This window comes from Maylandia zebra, linkage group LG18 (assembly GCF_041146795.1).
Source record: "Maylandia zebra isolate NMK-2024a linkage group LG18, Mzebra_GT3a, whole genome shotgun sequence".
Lineage (NCBI taxonomy): Eukaryota > Metazoa > Chordata > Actinopteri > Cichliformes > Cichlidae > Maylandia > Maylandia zebra.
Genome location: NC_135184.1, coordinates 5,374,033 through 5,401,267, shown reverse-complemented (window position 1 = coordinate 5,401,267; position 27,235 = coordinate 5,374,033). Strand labels below are relative to the sequence as shown.

General features: G+C 42.6%; 1 protein-coding gene across 7 annotated transcripts in view; it reads right to left on the bottom strand.

Annotated features, from left to right (window-relative positions):
• The window catches only part of LOC101480681 (disco-interacting protein 2 homolog C), a 205,257-nt gene that overhangs the window by 16,544 nt on the left and 161,478 nt on the right, over positions 1-27,235 (bottom strand). For 6 of the 7 annotated variants that reach the window (XM_076877148.1, XM_076877150.1, XM_076877152.1 and 3 more), the window contains 16 exons: positions 26,515-26,625; positions 24,082-24,205; positions 20,409-20,518; positions 19,165-19,267; positions 18,977-19,041; positions 18,156-18,249; positions 17,956-18,075; positions 17,244-17,358; positions 16,025-16,164; positions 15,306-15,442; positions 15,018-15,226; positions 14,662-14,776; positions 12,645-12,846; positions 11,755-11,864; positions 1,847-1,927; positions 1,100-1,223 (listed from right to left, as the gene is read on the bottom strand). In XM_076877148.1, coding sequence (XP_076733263.1) covers positions 1,100-1,223; positions 1,847-1,927; positions 11,755-11,864; positions 12,645-12,846; positions 14,662-14,776; positions 15,018-15,226; positions 15,306-15,442; positions 16,025-16,164; positions 17,244-17,358; positions 17,956-18,075; positions 18,156-18,249; positions 18,977-19,041; positions 19,165-19,267; positions 20,409-20,518; positions 24,082-24,205; positions 26,515-26,625 — 1,960 coding nt within the window. The remainder of the gene's footprint in view (positions 1-1,099; positions 1,224-1,846; positions 1,928-11,754; positions 11,865-12,644; positions 12,847-14,661; positions 14,777-15,017; positions 15,227-15,305; positions 15,443-16,024; positions 16,165-17,243; positions 17,359-17,955; positions 18,076-18,155; positions 18,250-18,976; positions 19,042-19,164; positions 19,268-20,408; positions 20,519-24,081; positions 24,206-26,514; positions 26,626-27,235) is intronic. The other variant, XM_076877149.1, reaches the window with a different exon arrangement.

Below are 27,235 nucleotides of genomic sequence, written 5' to 3'. Positions count from 1 at the left end.
AAGTATAATAAGGTTATCCACTCAAACACTTTATATGTTGTCATAATTACAATGACGGTTTTTCGCTCGATGCCCAAATAATTATTATTTTCCATCGTCCCAAAGAAGCACTGTGGAAGTGTAACTTCGGCTTGTGGGAAATCAAACATGCATCATTTTCACATTTTTTTCAATTAATAAAAAACGAGCACTGCTACATTAGTGAATGAGTAATAATAATTGTAAGATATAATGCATAGGCACAAGGGGCAATTTTATACATAAGTCTGTTTATTTTAATACTTTCTGAACATTTGTCAGACTCTGTTTAAAAACTTCTACTTATTTTTTTTCAATGCACAACTTTTAGCATCAGATAATTTTACAGAATGAATGCTGGTTACAGCCTGTGTGGTATTATGTGTGTCCTGTAGTTGCATTTAAAATCATTTTCATTTATTCATCTGCACTCTGTGTTTTTTGAACTTCAGTTAAACAGAAGGGAAGAAAAAATGCATTCAAATGAAAGATGGTTTGATTTTTAAATTAATAGATGCTCATTTAAAATCATTAAAAACAGATTCCAAATGACAATTTCCGTTATAAAGTAAATATTAATAAACATTAACATAAGCACTGGTCTAAATTATTATTTTTGGCATTTTTGTCTTTTCTTTCTAATTTTTAATTGTTTTTAATAATAAAAAAAGGTCCAATCTGCTGTTTTGGACCAATCAGCAATCACAGCAATAAAAGACAACTGTAGGTCAAAGATTCAAAAACTAAAATGATTAATGTGTAACCTTCAGTTCTCTAAAACCGTTTCCTAAGTCTGTCTGCATCGATTTGTTCATTTACCCAATATATTCGTCATAGAGGGTCGGGGCTCATATTGCTCCCGTTATGTAACAATAGCTGAGTCTGTGTGTGGCTCCGAATCCAGGTACATCTGTCCATGTAGTACATTAATATTAATCAGGACACTTTTCCAAGCTTTTTTTTTCCTGGTTCAGATCAGCTTTTATTTTGAAAATTTGAGGGATTTCAGTAAATCTATGACATCCTGCAGTGTCACCGCAGAGACACAAGTACAGCAAGCTGACCTGCTGTCAGTGTTTACCTGGAGGGTAGACCAGTGCAACGTGGTCTCCATCCTGCAGGTGGCCCCGTTCAGCCAGCATGGCGGCGATCTTCTCTGCTCTCTTGTGCAGCTGAACACAAGTCAGAGAGCTGGCTATCGTACCCTGGGGGAGGTGACACACACAGAAGATTGACACATGCAATCAGCAGCGTGCATCAGTAAGTGTCATGTCACATTTTCCGTTGCAGCATCTCAGCGGTGAACAGCTGTAAACAACCCGGCGGATCCTATTGCCATTATGCAAACTAACAGTGGTGAACACCTCCCAGCCCGGATTCTTTTTCTTCAGCCAACACAGAGCAGAAAGAAAGACCTGCATCTTCTTTTCATTTCTGCCTCCCTTTAAAAGCACACGCACTGCTTCAAACAGCCCAACTGATTCCTGTTAAAGCTCCTTCCCATGTAATACATACACGTCACCTATACTTCAGCTCCTTAAGTCATTTTCTAGATTATTTAGGAGTTCTATATCATAACATATGATTTATATCACGCTTTAAAGCAAACCTTTGAGGCAAAAAAACAGAATAATGTAGATTTAATATTTTAAAGCTTTAAAATATTATTATTTAAACAAACTATGAAGCTCTGTCTGCCAAGACTGAGAAAGATAAGCCATTTCTGAACAGCCCTGCTGACCTTATCATACTATTTTTGGTAAGATTCTATAAAATCAATATCATCTCATACAGTGTGAGTGTGTGTGTGTGTACTGTGAGGACTCACCCTGGAGTTGAGGAGTGTGTACAGGACGTGGTCTGGAGTGGTCTGGGCTCTCCATTGTAACACCTCAGACAGGAAGAGGAACTAAAAGACACAATCAGTAAAAACAATGAGATTATAAATTGTAACCATAAATAATAACCATGAAATATCCAGCAGAGCAGCACTCGACATTCTTTCTGAATTTTCAATCTGAGAAATGGATTGAAGGAATCATTCTAGTCTCTTTGAAACCCAAAAACATAACAAAAACAGTGTACGCTCAGATCATCTGTGCTGAAGGTGACCGGGGTCGGGCTGGAGACGTGCGGGATGCTAGCAGAAGTATCGGAGCTGCTGCTGCAGCAGAGAACCACCTCTGATGGTCCTTGGTGGAAACGACTGGACAGAGACACCGGGATGGCAGGGATGGAAGCACCCGGGTCTCGCAGCTGTTTCAGTTCATTTCAAGTAAATGCAAATCCCAACAACAGTGTGAAGGTGCAGACCTACAACATTAGAGGGAAAACCCCTCCAATCACACAATCCTCTACTAGCAAGCACCAATCACAGCAGGAAGGAAAACCTCCACATGGCCTGTCCTCAGTCCCAATACGCCCCCTACTGAACATGTTTGGTACATACTTCATCAGAGGCAGCCAAACTAACGACCACTGCATAACTGTGAGTTGCATTTATTCAGGAATGGAGAGCAGCTCCGGTTAACAGCAATAACAACAGATGCCATGTGCAACCCAACATGACATGTGCGGTCCAGGTTTAGACAGACGACTGCTTGCATCACTTGTATTAAACATCTGTCATACACATATATTATAGTGTCAGTCTATCAAGTTGTTACATATGTTAGAGGTCTGGCAAATGCATGTTTTTTTATTAATGGAAACTCACTGCATGTCTTTTTTTAAGACAATATTTAATTTACTAGAAACTCTGAATGCACCCCAGTGACCCCAGACCTGCAGCTGGAAGGACCGATGCTTTAAAAATGCAACAGAGTTCAAAAAGGTTTTTGAATCAAATTGAGTGAACGTACAAGTGGCATACAAACAGCCAAAGTCAGCTGCAAAACTGTCTAAATCTCAGCTCGTGAACAGGTGATCAGCTGACTTGAACATCTTAAAATGTGCATGAAGATGCCCGTGAATAAAACGGGAGATTGGAAGAACTTTTCTCAGTTATCACCACCAGTAAATTCTTTAAATGGCAGCATTTTTACAGCTAAAATATCACCACAGTTTATCACGCGAGCACGTTTTCTTAGAAACGAGCCCTGTGACGGCAACCAATAATGGCAAAATCTCTGCTCCCAATATGTTTTACAGCGTTGGAGCTCTGCTGAGACGCAGACCGAATGCTGATGAAGTATCCTGATAAAATGAGATCTTGGCAGCTCAGTGACTCGACAGCGTGCGGGGAAATTAAGGTGATGCACTTAATTTGTCAGAGAAATACGGAGGAAGGAGGGCGATGTTAGTGGAAAGGCAACAAGATCTTCATTCTTCACAAAAACAGAGACAAAAAGCGAGCGTGATGGAAATTACAGCTGGGAGGAGAGAACGCCTCGAGACAGGGCGAGTTTGTTTCTGGGCTCATGAATTTTTCAAGATTTGCTGCTGGAGTGAAACTCATGCCTGTTGAGCTTTGCTCTGCCAGAGAACATCACTTTATATGTGTGTGTCTGTGTGTGTGTTCATGCTGCCAGACGCTTTGGTGACAGATGAGAATTTGGCTTTCAGACTCTTAATCCTTCGACCGTAAAAACAAATGAACCTCTGCACCGCACCGTGTCCGTCACATCTGGGAAGAGGCCGGGTGCGCTTGATTTGTACTGCAAATTTCACCGACTGGGACCAGCTACACAACACTGAATTACACTGCTACAGAAGCTTTAATGGTATGTAAACTGTTGCTCCTGCAGCTGCAGAAGAGGAGACGAGGTTTTTTCCTCATCGACAGAGCCCACGGAGGTTTGCTCGTGGACACTTTTTCAGCTGTGAGGAAAGAATACGGCACGCACTGAAATAAAGGAGAAGCATTCTGGTCAGATTTCAGAGACCCTGAGATCCAAATCCCAGATGAGCCCCACTCTGTTCACACCCTGAATACAAAATAGATCAGCCACATTTGATATTTATTAGGACCAGTGAATTAAAAGTAACACATATTTTGCTCTCTGGAGACTCTAGTGATGAACCTGCTGATTTAGAGAGAGAGAGACAGTTGAAGGAAGATGTTTTTTTAAAGCCTAATCAGGTGCTGATTGGAGCAGATGATTATTGATTGAAACTAACCCGAGCGGACAATCCAGAGGAGGTAACAGCTACTAACCTGCTGTACGGGCTGTGTGTTTACCTTCTCGTACCCACAGGATCTCTCCCACCTTTCTGCTTAGCAAATGAGGATAATCATTACAAAGTCTGAATAATCTTTAATTATAACTTCAAAGCTGTGCGCCACCTCAAAGAAAAGCACTTCATTATAACGCTGTATATCAGTAATTAGGACATCTTTAATAATGCCAGCAACCTTTATGATAGCAACAACGTTTTTAAAAATGTAATAATTTGTAGCAAAACTTCAGAATGTGGTAACAATGAGTTCTGTCTCAGCCCCCCCATCATCCATATGTGACTGAGACTAGGGCTGTTCGATATAACGATATATATCGGATGACGATATAAAAAAGTCCATCGTTTCATTTTACGCTATCGTTTGTTTCGTGCTGTCGCAAAATAAACTGTTTACGGCAATATTTTTTCATCGTTTTGATGGTCACTGTAGTGGCTATATTCATTTCTTAAAGTTCTCTCTTTCTCTTATATTTAATATAACCACACTACAGACGGACAAGCGCCTGTTTTTATGCGTTGTCGTTAGCAACAACGACGGTAACACCTTCGCGTGTCCGCTTGTTTATGTTCCACATAAACCTTTCACAATAAAGCTCAAGATCCTGTTGAGACTTTTCAAAATAAACTGAATCACGTGAAAGAGCAGATTATTTACGGATGAGAAGTAAAAAAGAGCCGCCAGGTGCTAAAAAATAAACCTTAGACTCAAACGTTAGAACAGGCTTTTCCCCGCAGCACGCCGTGTAATAAATACTCACAAAGAAAACAGCGGCCGTTACAACTTATGTCTAAAAATGTATAGTTTCATGCATCGGTTAAAACACTCGACTCCAGCTACATGACGCGCAGCTGGAAACACTTCCCGCAAGTCGAGCTGCCCGAGATTCACAGAGTTTACAGAAAATGTTACATTTTTGTGATTTATATCGTTATCAGGACGATAGATGTCTTATATCGGGATATGAGATTTTGGTCATATCAGCCCTAACAGACTCATTGTTACCACATTCACATGTCAGGCCTGATCCTGGCACAAGACACGTCAACACCTCACACAATGAACATTCTCAGATTTCGAAGTGTACATTTCCAGATTTTATTTATATAATGTATATCATTCACTCACTGTATATAATGTTCTGTCTCTTTTGCACAGTCGAGGAGCGTATCAGGACACATTTCCCTGCGTGTTGTACTTGTATAACTATGAATGTGACAACGAATCCTGAATCTTGAAGTTGACAAATGGAAATGTTACAAATTTGAATCACCATCTTAACAGTTCTGGTGTCCACAGACAAAACAATATTTTAACTCGTGATTTTTGTGTCCAGCCATTATTTCCTGATTATTATAGTCCAAAAATAAATAAATTAATAAAACAATCCTGATAACAGTTATTCGCCCATCAATTCTCTTCTGCTTGGCCAATTCAGGGAGGTGGAGGCTGGAGCCTCTTCCACCTGTGAGAGGTGGGGTGTTTTCAGCCTGTCACAGGGCTAACACAGAGACCATTCACAACCACATTCACACCTATGGCCGTTTTAAAATCACCAGTTAACCTAACCCCACTAACTGCATGTCTTTTGACTGTGGGAGGAAGCCGGATTACCCGGAGGGACACGGGGAGAACATGCAAACCACACGGAAAGGCCAGATGTGCATCAAACCCAGTGCCGCCGCGCTGCCCATCTATTAGAATATCTATAGAATCTATAGATATATGAAAAAATAGCAACAGCACTATCAACTAACAGACGCTCACTTTGAGTTCAGGTTTGGTCTCCACCGACTCCTGAAGGCGTCTGTCCTCCGATGAACCTCAGAGATAAACCTCGGTGGGTTTATCTCAGCGTGTCTGCTCGAGCAGAGGTTGTTAAAGCAAATCCGCAGACATAAATATGATGAATCCTTTCGAATAACAGTAAAATGTATCTCGTGTGTGAAAGTAAAATCCATGTGTGTGATTAATGCTGCTTTCTTGTGGTTTTTAATGTAAGCTGTGAGCAGATTAATGCCTCACTTATCAAAACTGTTAATTTAAACGACTCTTCAAACACTGCGGTACGACCCACAGCGTTCTGCTGCTGAAACCATCGCTCAGCTCCAAGTTTGCAGTTTCGATATTATAACCCTCAGAGTCTGGCTGACGAAAGATGGCGTCATCTGCTCGCCACCAGCTTCACGCATGGCAGACCTCGAGGGGGTGCAAAGATTTAAAGGAGGTCTCTCTGCTCTGATGAAAACATCACTCAGCTGCTTGTGGGCTCAGCTCTGAGCTTTCATGAAACTTTCATAACAGCAAATTAGAGTTTGCTTCCGTTCCAGCTCCCTCATACGTTGCCATCTGCTGCGTGGTGAAATGTCCTAAACACCTTGCAGCTCCGTGGCTGCACGTGTATTAACGAGGGGGATCCAAACGTTTGCTTTACACAAGCGGGCTTTGTGCTTAACCTTCAGGAGGAGGGTAAAGTTGTTTGTTGCTGTTTGTAAAAGATGCTTTGGCCTGCAGTTAAACCCGAAGCCTGGAAGAACTGGAACCTGCCTGCAGATAAAGCTCGTGTTATCTGTGAGAGAGGGGGCTGGCATGCTAAACAGCGACACAAAGAGCTTCTGTCTGCAGATACAAATCTGGTCTCGTATTGTAGCATTTTATCAGCATGTGAGCGAGGGTGCCGAATTCTCGGGCTAAAACACCGAGTTGCTCAGTTGTATCTGATGTCATTATCAGAGAGGACAATCGCTTCAATGAAACACGACACAGCAGCCACCTGGCCGGTATTACATCACTTGGATGAAGAAAACTGCTAAACCCTTCTAGTGGCATCTGTTGCACTGCGCCGACTACGAAGCTAGAAAACTGTTTGTATGGTGGTCTGAAGTGAGATATTACATTTTTCCTCTTAGGCTATGTTGAATTTAATGCCAAGGGATCATTTTGAGGTAAAGATGCAAAGACCTTCAGGCAGGATCAAAGCCTCAAACAGCCAAACAACTTTAAAACAACCCAACAACTTTGGGTTCTGTTATGTGTGATTTTATGAGGCTGTATCTTTGCACATTTACCACCAGCACGGGCATTGCTATAGACCAGGCAGTAAGACAAGGTGTTACCCTGACCACCGAACCCTAAAATCCCAAAACATCACAGGCATCTGGGGGATGTGCCAGAGAGTTTGATCCACAGGAGCCAAAGGACCTGCTGCCAGTGTCCCAGTCACACAACACAGGACACAGCCAGCGGTCCCACATCCGTTCCCTGAAGGGTAAAAGGTGTTTCACAGCACAATGTTAGGCAGGTGTTTTTAATTATGTGGCTAACATGTGCACAGTGTATGCACAGCATTCAAAACAAGCCTGTCGTAGTTTTCAATTCCACTTAAGAGCTATTATGTTTTTAAAAAATCTTTTGGCATTAGAACCTGGAAATAAAAGCTCCTTTTTGGATATTACTGAATTATGGTGACCATTGTATGTGTGAATGCTGAAATCAGCATTTGCCACAGATTTTATTCACTTTGATTGTTAGGGTCTGCAAAAAGAAGCCTGAGTTATTAGAAAAATAGAAACACTTGAAACTTGCTGATAGAATTCTGAGTTTAACGTCAGAATTCTTGCAAAGAAGGACACCCCCCTCCTTTTTTCCCCAGTGGCTCTAATCCTCTTCCATAAGTTACAGTTTCTTCTTTGTGTTTGTTTGTTTTTTTCATGCTGCTTTATGGAAACAGCCGTAATGAAATAATAATTTTCCATGAAGTCATGAGACAAGCAGTCCTGTCTACAGAGGCTGAGCTCATCCCAGTGTGAGCGTTTAGTGCTCAGTCATCCATCAATCAACGTTATTAGAAGAGGAATGTGAGAAGACACTCGTAGTGAATCATATTTTACTCTCTATGAAGTTACACAGAAAACATTTTAATAAATACAGGAAGTTGGGGTTGTTTCACTCATCCGCACAGAGGGCCTGGTTTTCAGTGGGATGGACATGGAGGGAGGAAGTGGGGTAAAGTGGAGCGATGAATGAATGAGCGGATCAGACAACAAATGTCCCAATAAACACAATGATGATGAGGCCAAGCAGCAGCAGTAAACACAAACCCTACGTCCTGATCCTTCTCTAGAGTAAAGATGGCGTCACCCTCAGCACGCTTCAGGATTTTCACAGTAAAAACTAAAACACAAACACACTCTTCAAATTAAACCTGCCTTCAAAACATCAATCAACCCATTTAAAGCAAATATGTAACCCGTTCCTGGATTATTCTGCAGTCGAGCCGAGCCGCAGTTTGTGTCCCAGTCTGAGCGGATCATCACTGCTGGGATCATCCCAGTTTCATTTGTCATTACTTTGTGAACGGTCTTATTTTAGCAGAGTTTCCTAAGTGGCAGAACAGAAATCTGGATGTTTTAGGAACATACGGGAAACTGCTGATTTGAGATTAAATATATTTAAATTGTGAGAAGAAAAATTACAAAAAAAGTTAGAATTTGATGTGAATCAATTGTTAGTGCATAGCTTCTCAATAAGCAGCCTTAACCAACCAAGAACTCAAGGCACTAGTGTTTCTATATCTGTGGAAAACGCCTCTATGCTGGTGCTCCTCCTGCGTATGGACGCCTGTTAACTTATCTGTGGTCTTCTCGGTTTAACTTGTGCAAACGCTGTGCAACGACCGTGCAGTGAAGAAACAAAAAGAAAAGCTTGTGTTTTAATGTCGGCTTCACTTCTCCTCACCTCGACAGTCGTCGATAGGTGTCGTAACCTTTGAATACAGCTGTATCTACACACACTACAGGAGACATCTCATCTGTTTGTCGGCATCCAAACACACATGCGGCATGTTGAGAGCGAGGCTGAGGCTGCAGCAGCCTCCCAGCGCGCTGCGGTGGAGGTGGTGGTTGTTATTATTTAGGGCCTGTCTCTTTTCATCAGAGTCTACAGAGTGTGCGTTCTCTGCTGCCGGCTGCCTGACTGACAGTGTTGGGGAGTAACGGAATACATGTACCGCCGTTACGTATTTAGAATACAAAATATGAGTAACTGTATTCCGTTACAGTTACCGTTTAAAAAGGTGGTATTCAGAATACAGTTACTTTGTTGAAATAAATGGATTACACTGCGGTACTTTCCTGTTTCATATTGTCGCGGGTCAGGACTGTTTGGGTTTGTTTGACAGCTACGTTCTTTCGTTCCAGGCGGCAGCGTTACGGTTGCCATGGTTACAGGGTGACGCTCTCTCTCTCTGCGACTGTGTGTTTCCTGGGTGAGAGAGCGCCTTTTTGTTGTTGTTGTTGTGCTAAGCTAACAGGCAGAATGCTACAAGCATAGCTCTAAAGAATGCAGCATCATGGGCAGTGTAGTCCGTGTTGCAGGGAGAATGGACTGCCATACACGTTATGTGTCTGTGAGCGCGAGGAGGGAGAAAAAGGCGAGTGGAAAGGTACGAGTTGTCATCGAGCAAAAACGGGAGCTGGAAGCATGTAAATATAATAATAACCACTGCAGCCAAGAAGAGTGCCTGACGAGCCCAGTTGTAAGTAAGCTATTAAGACTCGACTGTACACCGTGTTCGTGTTTTCCTCCGAAAACAATAAGTTCCGTTGGAGCAGTCTTTCAACGCCTCTCTGTCTCTCGCAAGAAAAGTTGACCCACACAACAAAGTAAAGCTATTTTTCGGCTACGAGCCGACAGGGACCCCGCCGTATTAGTCAGAGGTCCCTTTACTACAGTTCGGAGTCGCGGACCTTCAGTAATAGTAATAAATCACACAGCAATAGTACATTCACGTTGTTGTAAAAAGCACGATAATATATTAAGTAATCCAAAGTATTCAGAATACGTTACTCTCATTGAGTAACGTAACGGAATACGTTACAGAATACATTTTGGGGCATGTATTCTGTAACGGAATACATTTTAAAAGTAACCTTCCCAACACTGCTGACTGATGACATTTTCAGCACGAGAGACGAGAGGAAAATCGCTTCTGTCAGTAACGCACACCACCTCCTGCTATTCATCACTCCTAATCTCTCCGTCTCTCTACTGTGTATTTAAATCACCTCATTTTGTCTCATCTGTGTTTTCTTTTGGTTTCCTTATTTACTTTTGTGCATGCTGCCCGCTTTCTGTTCTTGCATAACACTGAGTTTTTCTGTACAGATGCTTAAACATACCAGGCAAAAAAAAAAGATGATAAAAAAATCCCATGTTTGCTTTTTTTAAGCCCCAAAACTCATCATTCTTCTGTGGATCCACCAGGAATATAAAAATTTGGCTTTTCTTAAAAATACAATAAAATAAAAATCTAAGACAACTTAAGCGTGCCGAGTTATACTAACTAATTATTCAGTGAGAATGACTAACATGAACTTAATGTCTTATGCCAAAGGAAAACAGTTAAATGCAGTTTATATAACCTGAGTCCTTTTGTTCATGAGGACAGTTCTCCTCTCCTCCAAGAGGCTTCTTCAGTTGTTCGTGTAGAGTCCCAGGTATTTAACCACAAGTGGGGGTTTCCCTATAAGTGTGGTGCTGATGCTAAAGTTGGAAGAGAAAAACTAATTTTGCTCCTTAGCAAGGTTTTTTCTTTCCCCAACTTGCCTGATGAGTCCTAAATCTTGTCCTCTATTCAGTAATTTAAAATATTTTAAAATAATGTTTCCCACTTTTCAATGCATCCATATTGGCCCCTCCCTACCTGTGCGACTGACTCCACACTGACACTCCCACTCGCTCCCTTAGGTCTTTGTCTTCTGCTCACCGCCCCGTCTCGCCATTATGGGGAACAGAGCTCTCGGCCGCTCTGCTAGCCGGCTCCAAAGTTCACTTCTGATATAAGTAATACAGGATCTCTTCCCTTATTCAAGTCAAGCAGAGCCAGCTCAGCCGGACGAGCCTCAGCCGTACATCTGCGCAGCGTTAAAGGAACGCTGCTTTTATTAACATCTGGGCACCGACCCGGAACACGAACACTCACCGGGAGTTATTCAGCGCTGCAGGAGCCTCAGTCATGGTGGCCAACAACAGCTAAACCTTAACATTTTTGTCAGCTACGCAAACACTGGAAACCACATCGCACAGCCTCAACAAAATGACTGGAATGACTGAAATAACAATCACAGCACAAGCAGAGTTAAACATTAATAGTCCCACGGGGCACTGCGAGGCTTTGCCAATGCAAAGTGTTCTGTACTTCAAAAAACAAGCCATAAATTATTAAAAGGAAACAAGTACGCACAAACACACTCCTCAGTCTGTTGGATGAAGGTAAGGATAACTCAACATAACTCAGTAAGCTTCAAAAACTAGCACAACTAAGTTAATTAGACCAATTAAATTAGGCGAGAGTTGTTTACAGTGCTTTACACGGCAGACAAGGACTCCATTAAGGTACCATTAACACTTTCTGTTGAGTGAGTTATTAATGAGAATAAGTCGTAATGGAGTAAGCCATGAAATGAAGCCAGATGCCTAATTATGTGTACTTTGTGTGTGTAATGTTTATGATGATGGCGATGATGCAGAAAACCAGCAGACCCCCCTCTCACACACACCTTCCTTGCCTGGTCATTGTCTTCGATCTGACCCAGATCCCTGCCGCTGGCCTGGGCGATCCTCTTTCCCGACACCAGATTCCCGACCATCACAGACGCAGGACCGATCTCTGGAGGAGGAGCAGGGAGACGGGGACGAGAGCTCGGTATGAACAAGAAATTGTTGCACGCAGAATCAAGCCGCCCATTCAGCAAATACAATAAACGGATTCTACATTTTTATCGGACTACAGTCAACGATAGTTAAAAAACATTACTGGTATAAATGCAAAAATACGGATTGAATTGTCACGGCAGGAAACGCACAGCTGTCAACAATGGCTGCGATGTAATCGAGCGCCGCACAGGGCCGTGACAGACCGACTGTGAGTCAGCACGCACAACATCAGGACCCTGGAAGTGGGGCGGCCAAACTGAGAAGCTGATTTTTTAAATTTGTGCTTTCTTGGAACATTTTTGTCTTCGATTCTCTTTTCTTTGTTTGGGTCGTTCCATCTAAACTCCGGTTGACACCTCTGCTTGCCTGAGCTGGAAACGGTGAACACATCCAATCACTGAAGCCAGCGTTCGGCTATTTTATCAGAAGTCACATTCACATACAGTGACATGCTGCCCATCATTTCAAGCTCAGATGAGGAGGCAGGAGGGGTTGTGATGTTTCACACTGATTTGAGTCACGCAGATTTAGTGAGTGAAACAGCTTAGAAAGCTTACTGGTTTCTTTAAAGCACTCCTTTCCCACAAAAGTAATCCTGCGTGTGTAAAAACTCCACTTAAGGACATCTAGTGTGTTTATATGTGACATCAAGTTGTTCTATAAGCTATAAGAGCCTCTATAACGAGGATCCCTTAACTGTGCTCCCACGTATTCGCTCGTCCTCGTACTGTACCTGGCTGCTTCTGCCGGGGTTTGGGCAGGTTCGTTACGCAGGTGTGCGGACACATGAGCACGTTGCAGGGGTGCAGCGCACCCTCCAGGAAGAGCTGCTTGGTCTCGGACAGGTGGATGCCACCCAGTGGAGTCTTGGGCAGAGTGTTGGAGGGGACCAGAGCCAGGCAGTACACCCCCACCTGGTGGATACCGTCTATCGCCTGGAAGACATCGTGTTGGGAGAGGTATGCTTAGATTTATAGATGAAACAATGTATCGAAGGTAATAACTAAGATAATAAATCATATTATTATGCTGTTGCTTTGATTACTATAATATTAGTGTTTGATCGTTTTTTGCTCCATCGTTTCATCTCAGCTTCTTTTGAAATCGCTGATTGCTTCTGCAACCCGACAAACCAAATGGAAAAACACGCGGGCGGAATCTGCAGCGGTGAAGGAATAAAGAGAAATGGTTTTACTGCAGCAGTTAAAACTCCAGACGGCTTTTATAGCTTTGCCACAGTCGCCACGCTGGCTCAGAGACTGTGAGCTCAGGTTTTATCTATACAGTATGAATGCATAATATAGTATCACAAGCTGTGTGTGTGTTTATATGACTCTGGGAGTGAAGGAGGCTGTGAGAGCTGTTTTGTCACTTCAGCAAGTGGGCTGTTAAAATGTGTCTGCTGTGTTAAAGGACCAGGCTGGTTCTATTCTGCAGTTTTCCAGCTTCTGATGAAAAGACAAAAAGACAAGTTGTGTTAGATTTTTAGATTTTGAACTCCAAAATCCTACGTTGGCTCGTTTTCAAGTTATCGCATTCACAAACTTGGGTGTCCACACTACCGAACCCAGTGGGTTGACGACAATATCCCATCAGTCATTCATGGCTAATGGTAAAAACAGCTCACAGATACTTTTTGACAACAGAATTCTCAGAATTACAGGTTAAAAAGTACTCAGTAACTCTTTGAGGTTATTTAACAGAAAAAATGTTGTCATCAGACAGAAATGAGCTTCACTAAGTCGTCTAATTTTACCAGAGTCCTTCCACAAAGTTTTACAGCCTGCTCCAGAGTAAACACACATGGACACTTCTCACACATCATTGTCAGCTGAGGTTAACAGTGTACTGTCAGTGTACGTGGATATATACACTTTTAGTGGGAGTGGGTGTAGTCCGGAGTCACTTTGCTGTCTGAGTACACTCACTACAGATGAATGGTGTCCCGAGCTTTTCAAGTATATTTAAATAGGTGAATTATCTAATCAATGCTCTACCGACCATATTGTTTTTTTATTGATAATTGTTGATATTATTTAAAATCAGTATATACAATTTTTTTCTTTCTTTCTTTTACACAAACATGTAAAAGAACATAACATGCCGGTTAGCCACATGGGGTACAGATGCAGTTAGGCAGTCTAAATAAAAGGTTTGTTCTATAGCAGGGGTGGGGGAACTCCAGGCCTCGCGGGCCTGCAGGCTTTAGATGTGTCCTTGATCCAACACAGCTGATTTAAATGACTAAATTACCTCCTCAACATGTCTTGAAGTTCTCCAGAGTCCTGGTAATGAACTAATCCTTTGATTCAGGTGTGTTGACCCAGGGTGAGATGTAAGACCTGCAGGACACCGGCACTCGAGGCCTGAAGTTCCCCACCCCTGCTCTATAGCAACCACCATAGCTAGGATTATACGCTCTTCTTTTCCAAATTTGCTTCTAAATCTGTCAGAGATGACTCATTTTTAGTCGTGTCAACTCTCTCAACAGTTCTTTGTTGTACAATGGAAAACTGGCATCACAGGGATTAAGTCCTGCTAGTTTACTTCATGTTACAGTAGCTCTCTCAATAGCAACCAGTGTAAAACTGAACTGAACTGAATAAATATCCCTGCAGATGAGCCCTTTGCCACTGATACCTGATCGAGAATCATAATCATAATGGAGAGAGGTACGAGTACAGAGCCAGGCAGCCAAAATCAAACTACTGCAGCAGGAAATGACAATCCTGTCTGAAATATGAGCATACCTGCAAAACTCGACTCATCCACTGAAAGCTGTCCTCCTCAGTCGAGTCCGGCCGCTGCTCAGCCACGACCACGATCCTCTCATCATGGAGCACCGTGATGGAAAACACTGCTATCCTGCAGAACACACAGAATTAGCACATTTCATTGCATGCAGTTTAACTGCGCTCCACACAGCCAGCCACCAAAATGACCATAAAGTCCAATCAGCAGCTTATAATATTTGTGAAGGGGCGGATTTATAGTGGCGCTGCTGCGTTAATGTGTTTGAACCACATCTCCCTTTTCTAAATTAAACACAAGCTCCACAATAACGAGAAACAACCTGCTTAGAAATTAAAGCAATATTAACGCTTACCGTCCTCTGTAAACGAACTTCATGGGCTCCACAGCCAGCGCCGTAGCAACAATGTCGTCAGCATTGTGCCGACGCCCACCGACCACCATCAGACCGTCCATCTTCCCAGCAACAAAGATCAGACCTGCAGGTCCGATGAATCCCAGCAGGCCGGTCCTGGTGAAGGGGAACTCGCTGATGGGAGTGCCGTTGTTGGACACGGGAAAGACCTGCAGAGGTTTTAAAGACACGACATGTAAACAAAACGCACACAAGATAAATAAACAACCGAAGCATTCACGCTCTCACCTCGAACGTGTTCTTGGTCATACCGGCCAGGCCGTAATAGGAGGTCCCCGTGGCAACAGTACAAACGCACATCTCTCCGATCTCGTCTGTTTTACAGAGCTGGGGAACACCTTCGAGCTTCACTACACACATCAGACCTACAGGCAGAAAGACAGACGCTCTGGGAAATCCTTTCTTACTGGTTACAGTGTCGTCTTACAGCAAAGTTAAAATAAAAGTTTTAACTATTCCCAGACTTCAAATCAGGTATTTGTAAGGCAGGTATTTCCTCCTCCATCTCCCATGCACGGAGGAAATACTCCGTCTCCCATCAGGGAAAGGAAACCGTTTTCTCTTGTTGACTAATTTCGTGATTCTTACCTGCAGAATGAAGTAAGTCAGAAATAAGGACAACAGTGAGTCTCTTTTTTGACCTTAATGACCTTAACTCCACCTTTAAGGTCTTAATTAAGTGCATCAATACCAAAAACATATATAACTCCTTAAAAACAAATCCTGAAATCATGCAGTAAATAAACAAAACAAGCAAAAGTCTTGCGCAGGTTCGATAGATGTAAAAATAAAGTAAACAATCGCTCAGAGTCATGACGGCATCATGCTGAAAGCAGACTACTCTTTGGCTTTAGCGGACAAACGTAAATTATATATATACATTAAAAAAAGTCTCACAACTTCAGCAGTGCTCGGTTCAAACTCTGCTTTTTGGACATCTGTCTCACCTCCGGGCATGACGGAGCCGACGTCCTGCAGCGTGAGCACCGACAGCTTCTCCTCCGAGTCGACCCGGATCACGCCGTGACTCAGACCCTGCATGGACAGGATGCCGCGACCAGGAGGGGTGGTGCCCTCCTCCAGCGGCCTGCAGGAGGGAGAACACAACATTTATCAGAAATAAGTGTGTGTAAGAAGTAAGTAGCTACAAATTAGTTTTAGAGTCCAGACACGTCTTGGGGAAGTAAAGACAGTCCAGGGAAATAACCTGAAAATCAAAATATCATGAAAATAAATGATATATTTATGACACAACAGCATTGATGGAAACATTTCTAGAGTCAGGAGACTGTTTAAATTATGGAGGCAGTAAAAGTTATTTTGGAAAACTGACATTTTCAAAAACGGTTACATTTGGGGCCATTTTTGAAAGACTGGACCTCTTTGGAGGCTGAAGACATTTTCATAATTCAAGCACATTAATGGAAGAAGAAGAAGTTTTAGGAAGTGCAATTTAAACGTTGCAGTACTTTAACAAAGTCAAAATACTTCAGCGACGTGAGGACAGCGACACGTCTTTTTAGAAAAGAGGAAGCAACTTCAGTGTTTTTGGAAAGTTCGGGTGTTTTTAGAAAGTGTGGACAGTTTAGGGAGGAGAGCACTTACTCTGTCCCCAGTCATTACCAGGACATTTTAAGGGTAATTAAGTTTAGGCTGAAGTGAGGATTAGAGGCTAAGAACTGCAGTGAAGGTCCTCACAAATACCATATAAACATGTGTGTGAGTGAAGTTTAAAGGTTTTCCTCTAAACACAGAGCTCATAATCCCCCACACCCAGCGAGGAAAAGCTCTTTATTAGCACACAGAAGCAGAGATGCAAACACTCAGCCTCAAAGTGTTTTAATCAATAAAAAAATGAAAAGCCAACATGTGACTGGCAGCTGCTCTGACTGTAAATGTGGCGTTCAGATGTTAAACTACAGACTGGATGATTAAAGAGGTGGAAGTGTAAGTTTAGTGTTTTAAAACCTATGAAACTGTAAATTTAAGGTCATAAAATAGTAAAAAAGGACAGTGGAAGGAGGTTAAAGCCATTATAAAGTAGAAATATCTCGCTAAAAGTTTGTCTTTAAATGCTAGAAAGCAAATAAATTTGTACTAATTATATCTGTGTGTCTTGTGGTGAATACAGCTGAAAAGAGTGTGTGTTTGTGTGAATGTGTGTACCTGCGTATAGCCACAGTCAGCGCCTCGGGGGAGCTGGCACACGGGCAGATGACCTCCGGCTTCAAACCTTTCGTCTGGAAGACGTTGAGGAAGGCGTCACAAGACGAGATCGACCCTGAGAGACAATCAAACACTTAAAGGCTTTTTGCGAAAGCAGAGGCGGCTCATTGCTGGTTTTAACGATTACTTCTTCATTTCTAAGCTTTTAGAAACTAACCAATAAAATAAACCAGTCACAGCTCCAAATGTAACCTTTTACGCATCTCTTGTTAACTTTTTTGAAAAGGATCTAAATAAAGAAATGTTTTTCAGGTAACTTGGATACACTGAACACTTAAACAGGGCCCTGCAGGTGTGAGTACACGAACAATCCAGCAGCAATGTTTTAGGGGAAATGCCTCTTCAGCTCATCAGTCATTTGATCTGAACCCACTAAAACATATCTGGAATAAGAGCGCTCAGAGAACACAGGGTAAGGCCTACACTAACTTTGATGTTTTATGATGTTTTTCATGCCCTTTTGTTTGATGTGGCTTCTAGATATTTCTTCTGAAGGTCAACTTTGACCTTGGACACTAACAGTGAAGCTCCCAACTCCTAAAAAACCAATCTTACATCACTAAACATTATCAGTGTACAAATAAATGTGAGTTGGATATTTAGCAGGTAAAGGAGACACTTTAAACATATATTAAAAAGACTGTTAGCTTACAGGGATTTGAACCATCAGCCACCACAAGCATCCGCAGGGAGCTCAGATTGACATCCCGCTGATCCCGGTGGGCCACCAGAGCCCAGTGCATATCCCGCGACTTCACACAGGCCACCTTAGCTGGAAATAAAACATCGCCGGTTAAATTACTGAATTTGTCATTTCAAACAGAAGGAGACTCATCAGATATGTTATGTCACCTTTGTACTGGCAGACTTTTTGGATCCAGGACAGCGGGTTGACCTTCATGAGGGCGTAGGGAATACTGATGACGTGCATCATGTTCATCACACTCTGACAGACGCACACAGAGACACATTAACAGAGATGAAGATGTGCAGAGTTAAAGAAGTGAAACGGACAGAAAGCTGATTATTTTCAGCTCAGATTTACTCACATACTGTACGTGAGTACTTGACCTGAGTATTTTCTTCTCAAAGGCACGTTACACTCCACCGCAGCTCGGAAAGAAATGCTGCTTCCTTTACCGCACTGCATTAATCTGACGGCAGAGAGCCGCTGAACTGAGCGAACTGAGGCCAAAAGTCAGCGCGCTCAGGTTTGTTCTGCCTCTGGTACCCGGATGGTGTCAGATTTGGCTTCATTTTAGTCTGGCTAAGACTTCGAGGTGCACATTAAAGCCAGACTGGGTGGAGAACTGGTATTTATAATCACAGCTGGACTGAATATGTGCACGTGTGGTGGATCGAAACGGGTTAAGATGCAGAACTTCAGCACCAGGAGGCGGAGGAAAGTGTAACTGGGCAGTAAATATATACATTTAAAATTAATTCATATAACAACTGCAATAAACACTGTGAACTGGGAACTTTTAGTAATTTAAGTAGATTTTACAGAGCATGTCTCACGTCATGTATGTTATATGTGTTAAGTTCTGGGGCACAAACTAGCTTTTTAACTGTAATTACATTTTTTTTAAGTAAATTCATATTTGAGGCAAAGAGTTTGTTTAACAAAACTATCGTCTTGGAATTGTAGTTTCATACAAAAGTTTTCTTACTGTCTGGATGGCGTGCCACAGTCCTACATCCTTCTTGAAGTCTAGTACATTCACAATGGTCTCAGCTGAGAAACAGAAACAGAGCAAGTCAAACTTCAACATCAGAGCGTCGGAGAGAAACAGCCGACCGTAGCAGGACAGCAGCGCTGTTCAGAGGTTTAATCAACAAGAGTAAATGTGTGTACTACCTTCTGTGTATGAGCAGGACTGTGTGATGGCCTGGCAGTGCGTGAGCATCGCTATCCTCATCACCGTCACTCCGAGGACGCTGCCGTCCTTACACGTCTTATACTGGACAGACAGAAACAGAAGCAGAGTGACGAGGCGGTTTGTTCCCGCGTGCGTGACGATCGTCGATACACAAAAATTCCACGTGTGCTTCTTCCAAGCACGAACGAGAGCCAGAGTGGAAGCACCAAAAACTGCAGTTCCTCGAACGACCGCTTCCCCCACAGACTTTTTCCCCCATCTTTTATTTACAGACTGTGTTTACTTAAAGTATCTACGAGACCCAGAACATCCACGTCCACGTTTCAGTTTTTTAGTGGAGTCAAATTAGTGTCTGCAGCTCAGCCAATAAGCAATTTTTAAAAATATTGATTGTTAAATTTAAGGCTTTTTTTTTTTTTTACACTAACTTCCCAAAAACCTAAATGATGTCTGAGTGCTGTGCAGTGACAGTAATCAGTGAGAGTCTGCACAAAATAAGATCTAATAAGGGCAGGGATAGCTCAGTAGGTAGAGTGGTGGCCCCATGATCAGAAGGTCGGGGGTTCGATTCCCCTGAACAACTACCCTGAGGTACCCCTGAGCAAGGTACCGTCCCTACACACTGCTCCCCGGGCGCCCAGTGGCTGCCCACTGCTTCACTGAGTGAATGGGTTAAATGCAGAGAGGGATTTTCCCCACGGGGACCAATAAAGTACACTTTTCTTCTTTCTTTGTCTGAAAAGTCTGACATCAGTCGGACAAACGCACATTATTGGTCGCTTTTAAAGCTATGAATCATTTTGAGTCGTAACATTTTTCTTTTTTAATGTCACTGAAAAACTAACATTTCTTTTTAAGCCACTATAAAGTGCACCGCAATACTTTCGCCCATCTCGACTGATTCGTGGCTTCTGTTAAAAATGAAAGGTCATTTTTCAATCGTCCGTTTTCTTTAATCATTTTCCTTTAAGCCTTTTTCAAGCTGCAGAGCAATCAGGGAGACATTTCACCTGGCTGCCCGTGCAATTACTAGAGACGTTAGATTCAAATCAATCAGACAGGACGACAGGATTGAGCGGCGAAGCGTCCACCGAGCTGTGGTGAGATTCTAAGCTGGAGGACATGTAGCAGCATTGATTTCACGACTGAAACAACACGGGTGGAAATGTTTTGATGGCCTGACGAGAACATGCATCTGTGTTTCTGTCATCGTTTGAGTTACCTCGATGTAGGCAGTGTCCTGATTGGCTTCCTTGATGTGTGGGAACCAGTCTCGGGGTGGTTTGGAGAGGTGTTTGGACTCCGTGACGAACCACATCACCTTCGGCCAGCCTGAACGCCCATGGAGACAAAACAAACATCCCTTTAACGTTCACGTGTTGCTGGTTGAAGGATTATTTTACTCCACTTAGCCTTTTTTTTTTTTTAGAAAAACATTAACTTTATTCTATTATTTGACTATGAAAAGGAACAGAAAGCAACATGAATGCTTTTAGATTTTTCTCTTCGACAGAACTGAAACTTTGGACTTCACTGCTTTGCTGCAACAGCTGCTGACAGTGCAACAAGGTTTTATTTACACGAAGACAACAAGTATAAAAATGCAGACAAATTATCCATCGATCTTCTTCTGGGGGCGGGTCACAGGGGCAGCAGCCTAAGCAGAGAAGACCAGACCTCACTCTCCCTGGCCACCTCCTCCAGCTTGCCCAGGGGAACACCGCCAAGGCATTCCCAGGCCAGCCGAGAGATATAATCCCTTCAGCGTGTCCTGGGTCTGCTCCAAGGCCTCCCCCAGTGGGACATGCCTGGAACACCTCACCCAGGAGGCGCCCAGGAGGCATCCTTGTCAGATGCCCGAACCACATCAACTCTTCCATGAATCACTACCTTATCATGGTGGAGGGGTATCTGTGTCCCAGGGATCCCAGGGGCTATGTTGTCGGGGGGCTTTTGTCCCCTGGTAGGGTCACCTGTGGCAAACTGGTCCTGGGTGAGGGACCAGGAAAAGAGCGATTCAAGAGACCCCTATGACAAGACCATCGAGGGAACAGTTCACCCTGCCCGGGATAGTGTTACTGGGGCCCCGCCCTGGAGCCAGGCCTGGGGAGGGTGCCCGAGGGCGACCATCTGGTGGCTGAGCCTTAGTCCATGGAGCCTGGCCAGGTACAGCCCGAAAAAGGGACATGGGCCCATCCTCCTGTAAGCCCATGTCCTGCAGCAGGTGCCGTAGGGGTCGGGCAATGTGTCCAGGAGCGGAGGCCCTGGTGGACCAAACCCCAACTACCAAACAGACAGATTAGTGTTCTGGTTATATCTCTATATAATAACAGTAAGTTACTGAGTGCATTGTGCAGTTAAATCGTCGTCACTTTGAGAATTTAATGGAAAAATGTATAAATGTATGAGGTACAAGCAGTTAATGTGAACTTAATGAGAACTAACAGCAGAATGATTCCATCTTATTGCTAATTTATCACCATCTCGATGCACCAAAGTCGATTTGAAGACGGCAGCTGACTGTGATTGGTCGCAGTCCACTCTGTGGTCTCCAGTCACTACTGTGTTACTGTAGCATAAGCTAACGTGGCTAACGTCAACACCGCACAAACCAATATGTGACGTCCACCCACACATGTATGTAGTGAGTTACAGTGTGGGCTGCAAACTGAGCCTTATTCATTGAGTCATGGAAAACTGAGAATGCTGAATAATAACTTGGAACAACTGACAACTATCACAGAGTTTGTTTGAGACTGAAGTCATAAAACAAACAAACAAAAAGTTTCTCAGTTCACGTCTCATTACTCTGCTGCACCTCATCTCTTAATTGTCTTTGCAGATGCTTTAATTCAAAGAGACATAAACTCAGAGTCAGTGTGTGATTCATTCTGGCATCCTGGATGAGACGCAGATCAAATTACCAACCTTTAACGCTGAGTCGCAATCGCACCCGTTTGTGAATATAAGCAAAACAATAACGTGTGAAAACTGTGCTGCAAGAGCGACTGGCGCCCTCACAAAGACAAATTATTATTATTATGAGGATGTTTTTCTCCGTGCTGAGCTGTTGCACGGATGAAAACGAGTGAATGCAGATTGCCGAGTACATGAAGGCTGTTAATGCCTGAATTTACTGCTGCTGATTCTGCAGGGGAGCGAGACAGAAGAAACAATCAGAACGAGATGAGCTTATAGCCTGCTGATCAATAAGGGGAGCACTCCACTTTAATGACACACACACACTAAATCCAGGCTGAATAAGGAGCAATAAATCTGCTAGCATGATGTTGCTATTTATACATCCATTACTGCAAAGCAAACAGTGGTTATTAATCAGCAGGAGATTCTCTCTTTTTGTTCACCGCTAACGTCTCTTTTTCCTCCATCTATCACATGACTTGCATCCATTTTTCTCTTCCCTCAGTCGTGTCAGTTATTCTGCTATCGACTTGCATTACCACTTCTCTGACTCTCTCTCTCTGTCTCCTTGTCATCCATTACTCAAACCCAGCCGTCTGCAGTCATCAGTCTGTCCATTTATCCAACTGAACAGCGGGACCACGCTCTGAACTCTGAACCACGTGTTTGTCTGCAGTCTCGTTCAGCCAGTTTGAAAGTTTTAAACGCCGCATTGTCAGGACATCATGTTCAGTCCTGATAATTGCAAGAGTCTGCTGGTGGATTAAGATTCGAATTTGTGATTTAAATAAAGGTTATGGTTATTTTTTGTGGATTTGCGGCTCAAGAAATGGAAAGAGCTGAGAGGGAATTTTGTGATTGCTCACAGAGAGTTTGCTCGGCTCGTCTGTTTGCCAGTGAGATTATACTAAAAATCACTGAGGATCATTTCATAAATCTAGTGGAGATTTGGAGCAAAGCAACAAAACATGGACCACTTTCTTTAAAACTGCAAAAAGGAGCTTTTTGGCAGCTTTGGCAGAGGATGCACTTTTACCTTCACGATGTGCTTTGTTTGAATGGATTGTCCCACCTCCCTGCAGGGGTGTCAAACTCAATTTCACCGAGGGCCACAATGAAAAATGACAATCACATCCAGACCCAAACACATCTGGATTTAATTCATTTACATGTCACACACAGCAGAAATCAGATCAAACAGTTAACAGAAAAAGTGAAACCCTGACACAGCTGACCTGCAGGCCTCATGTTTGCCTTAAATCAGGGATGTCAAACCAGTTGCCCACTTTGGCCTTAAGTGGGTCAATCTGTAAAGACATTTACTTACACATCGAATCCTTCAGCTATCTTCATATATATAAAGCAAAGTGTCGTCTTAATACTATGTCTCAGTTGTTTTCTCGATGATAAAGAAATAGTGATGTAGTAAAGAAAAAAATCTGTCAGGACGACTCTTTGGGTTTAAGCTTTAAGAGATAAATGTATGAAATTACACATTAATTAACAATCAATTGTTTATCTATTATTTAATTACTTTAGTCCATGGCCATGAGGGAGGATTTTATTAGTAAGAAAAGCTGTAAAAATACAGAGAAGTCGGATTGAATTCGTTGGAGGGCCAACTCTGGTCCCCGGGCCTTCTGTTTGACACCACTGCCTAACAACTTTAGGTTGTCCCGATGTCTTTTTAAAATTATTTGAATACAGTTGCTTTCTAAATGGATTCTTTAAAATAATGACGCATTTGAAAAACTCAAATTTGAGCAGAACTTGTCCTAAAAAGCAGGTTAAAGATTTTTAATGGTTTCGGTTAAAAGTTGCAGTTTTTCTGCATATTTCTAAAGACGGACGCTGATTTTATTTCTAAACTACAATCCCCACTGCAGTCTAGATTTATTCAACACTTGTGTTTGTATGAGGATTAAAGATGCATGTATGGATGTTTTTACGAATAAATTTCATGTGCCTCTGACCTTTAAACTGTGGGATCTCTCCAGTGGGACTCTTGGGTAACCCTTTATGGCAGGCGTCACTGGTCAGAGCTACAGTCACTCCACAGCTCCCCAACAGAAACCCAATCTGCTGACTGCCGGCGTCCTGCAGAGAGACAAAGACCATTGATCTGTGATTCATCAGCAGGATTGGAATCAATGTGTAAGTGCTTTGTGGTCATCATCAGCTTCTCTGTTCTATAAGAGTCATGAAAGGGGAAATCTACAGTGCTGATTATGTGAAATTGTCAGGTTCGCTGGTTCAACTGTGATATTACAAACTAATTTCTACATATAAGAAATTATTCCTGAAACTCCCAAGAATGATTTCTTTTACCTTCCCCTAAAGCTCACTGCTTCCTCTGCTTGAAATCAAGCTGCTTTTAACGACTCTGAGGCAGTTACATCAGTCTGCAAATGTTACGTCTGCTCTTTGCCTTCTCTGTTAGACACAATATTCATACCTTTATCTGAGATTTAGCCTCAAAGTAAGTATATAAGGTTCATCTTTCATGATGCAACCAATGCCGATTAAGCTGCTGCCTAAGTTGGACAAAGCACAAAGGAGATCTCAGATCTCGGGAGTCCTCTCTTCCTGGTTAAGCACTGAATAGCAAACTTTAAAATGCTAATTAGTAAGTGTAGGTGTTGCCACAGTGAGATAAACAGCTCTCGCTGGGTGCAATAGAAACATTGCTAATGAAATAAAACAGCAACAGTCAACGTGAGAAGATGGAAAACCGTGTGGGAAAACACGATGGAAACATGGCGTTTCTGTCGGTTCCTGCTGCTGTTTCCTCGTTGCTCACTGCAGATTCGATGCACATCATAATTTACCTGCTTCTCTGTAAACAATCAGCCTGACAGGAAGGTGTAGTGAAGTGATCACTAGGCTGATCATCAGAAATCCACACTGACTACGAGACTCACACCAGCCCTCCTGGTTCCTCCCAGAGGATATTACAATGCGGAGCTACGCTCAGTCCAAACGATGACTCAAACAAATGTACGGCAGCAGCAGCGCAGTCGCTTCTTCAGAGACATTTGGCTCTCATTACACCTCAGCTCAAAGCTCAGCGGCCTCTGTGTTGAATCACAAAGTGCCTTCCAATGACTCATGTTTTCAGTGCTATCCCCCCCAGTGTTGCATTAGCTCCACTGACTGGTGTGAATTAGCTCTGCACGACTCTGCTGCACGTCCTCTGTTCAACCTGCTCATGCAGTTTCACTTCAGAAAATAAGACGACATTTAAATAGAAATGTTATCAAATTGTTCTTCCAACAATAGAAACTCCTCATTGTCAACCTTTAATGACCAATCCCCTCCTCATGATATAAAGCAGAGCATGTCTGAACCTGTGTGAATTATTCTTATTTTCTTGGGTATTTGGTAATCTAAGAGATTCGAAACAAACTGCAAGGTACCTGATAACTGAGCACTGCAGACTGGTAATCCAGTTACCTACAGTTCAGCTCGGGCATGGATCCTTTTCTTGTTGAGCAGCAGCCAAGACATTGAGCTTTGTTGTGGCCTTTATATGCAAACATCCTGTGCCTGAAGACAGTGCACCAGCACCACCGATGCAGTGAAAGTACAGCAAAAAACAAATGGTGTGCGTCACATTTCCTACTTGATGAACTGCTAAAGCTAAGAAGATTTTATTAGAACAAGTCAATCACTTTTGCTGTTTGAAATCAATGCATGCAGTAACCTGGACTCTTACACCAGCTATGAAGCAATGAAGAAATCCAAAACCTCCTGTCAGGATCGACTTGAACTTGAGCAAAACATGTGGAGGGGGTGGTTATCCAACCTTCAACCCCATGATTAGTTTACAGCCTCCTTTTTGTTAGATGCTGTTGAGGAGACGTGGCACTAAAGGTCCACGAACGCTCCCTGAATTCTGAACTAGATCCCCGAACGTGACGCCATTAATCATCGAGGAAGCCTGTAGTCACGGTGGCCCGTTAACACTGCTATTGGCCACACAAACATTGGAAATCACATCGCACCTTTTCAACAATCACCGTCTGAACAGAAAATACTGCAACAGCCAAAAAAACTACTACATCAATGACCTGACCCTTAAACAGCTTTACAGTCTTCAGAACCGTCCATACTAAGAAAAATTGAGGACTGCACTATTAAATAAAACAAGCATGGGTGCAAAAAATAATAAAAGTTACTGTTTTATTAAGGATACTGCTTCCATTTCTTTTTAATAAAAACAGTTTATATCCAGTTTTATGTAAATTAGTATTAAGGTTTCTTCTACTTGTATTAAACTGCAGTTTGCTGGCTGGTGTTTTGCCTTTTTTTTAATATTACAAAATACTTTTCACCATATAGTAATATTTAACGCCCACATATTTTTCACTATTCCTTAAATTTTAATTAGACGGTTTTCCTCTTACCTTCCTGGTCAGCGGTACTTCTATTGGCACAGGAACCACCTCAGCCAGCAGGCAGCCATAGAAGGCTGTCATGAAGGAGGCGGGGTCATTGTTAGGGAAAACTAGCGCCACCTACAGGCAGAATGAGACATAATACATGTGTTACAGATTAAAACGGGAAGAAATCTTTGGAAATTTCAGGATGGACGGAAAGTTATGATGTTGCCTTGATGGTTAAAGCAATAAACAAAAAATATTTGGTTATTCAAACCAAACCAGGAGTTACATTTAAACCAATCATAGCCTGAAATATCACATCTGAAAGGATTTCAGAGGTTTTTGTTTTACTTAAGAGAGAGCACGAGACAGAGCAGACAAGGCAGCAACGAAGTCAGGAAAGGAACATGTTTTGTGTCTGTGATGCTGGATGCTGATGGCTGATAGGAGCTGCCGCCAGAGAACCAGAGAACAACAAAACTGAATCATTTAGGGGGCATCTGGTCAACATCCCTCCCTCTTTCACTTCCTCTATTCCTCTCCTTCTGCTTTCTTTGTTCTGTTTAATACCTCTTCTACTTTCAAATATCTTTTACTTCACATTCTCCTGCTCACAGTCCTTCCTCTCATTCCAGTCGTCTGTCTTCAAACCTTCTGTTAGCACATTGAGGTTCAACTTAAACCTCTGAACTACTGGTTGCCGTTTTAAACAGCTCTTGTTAAAAACACACAGAATACACTAAAA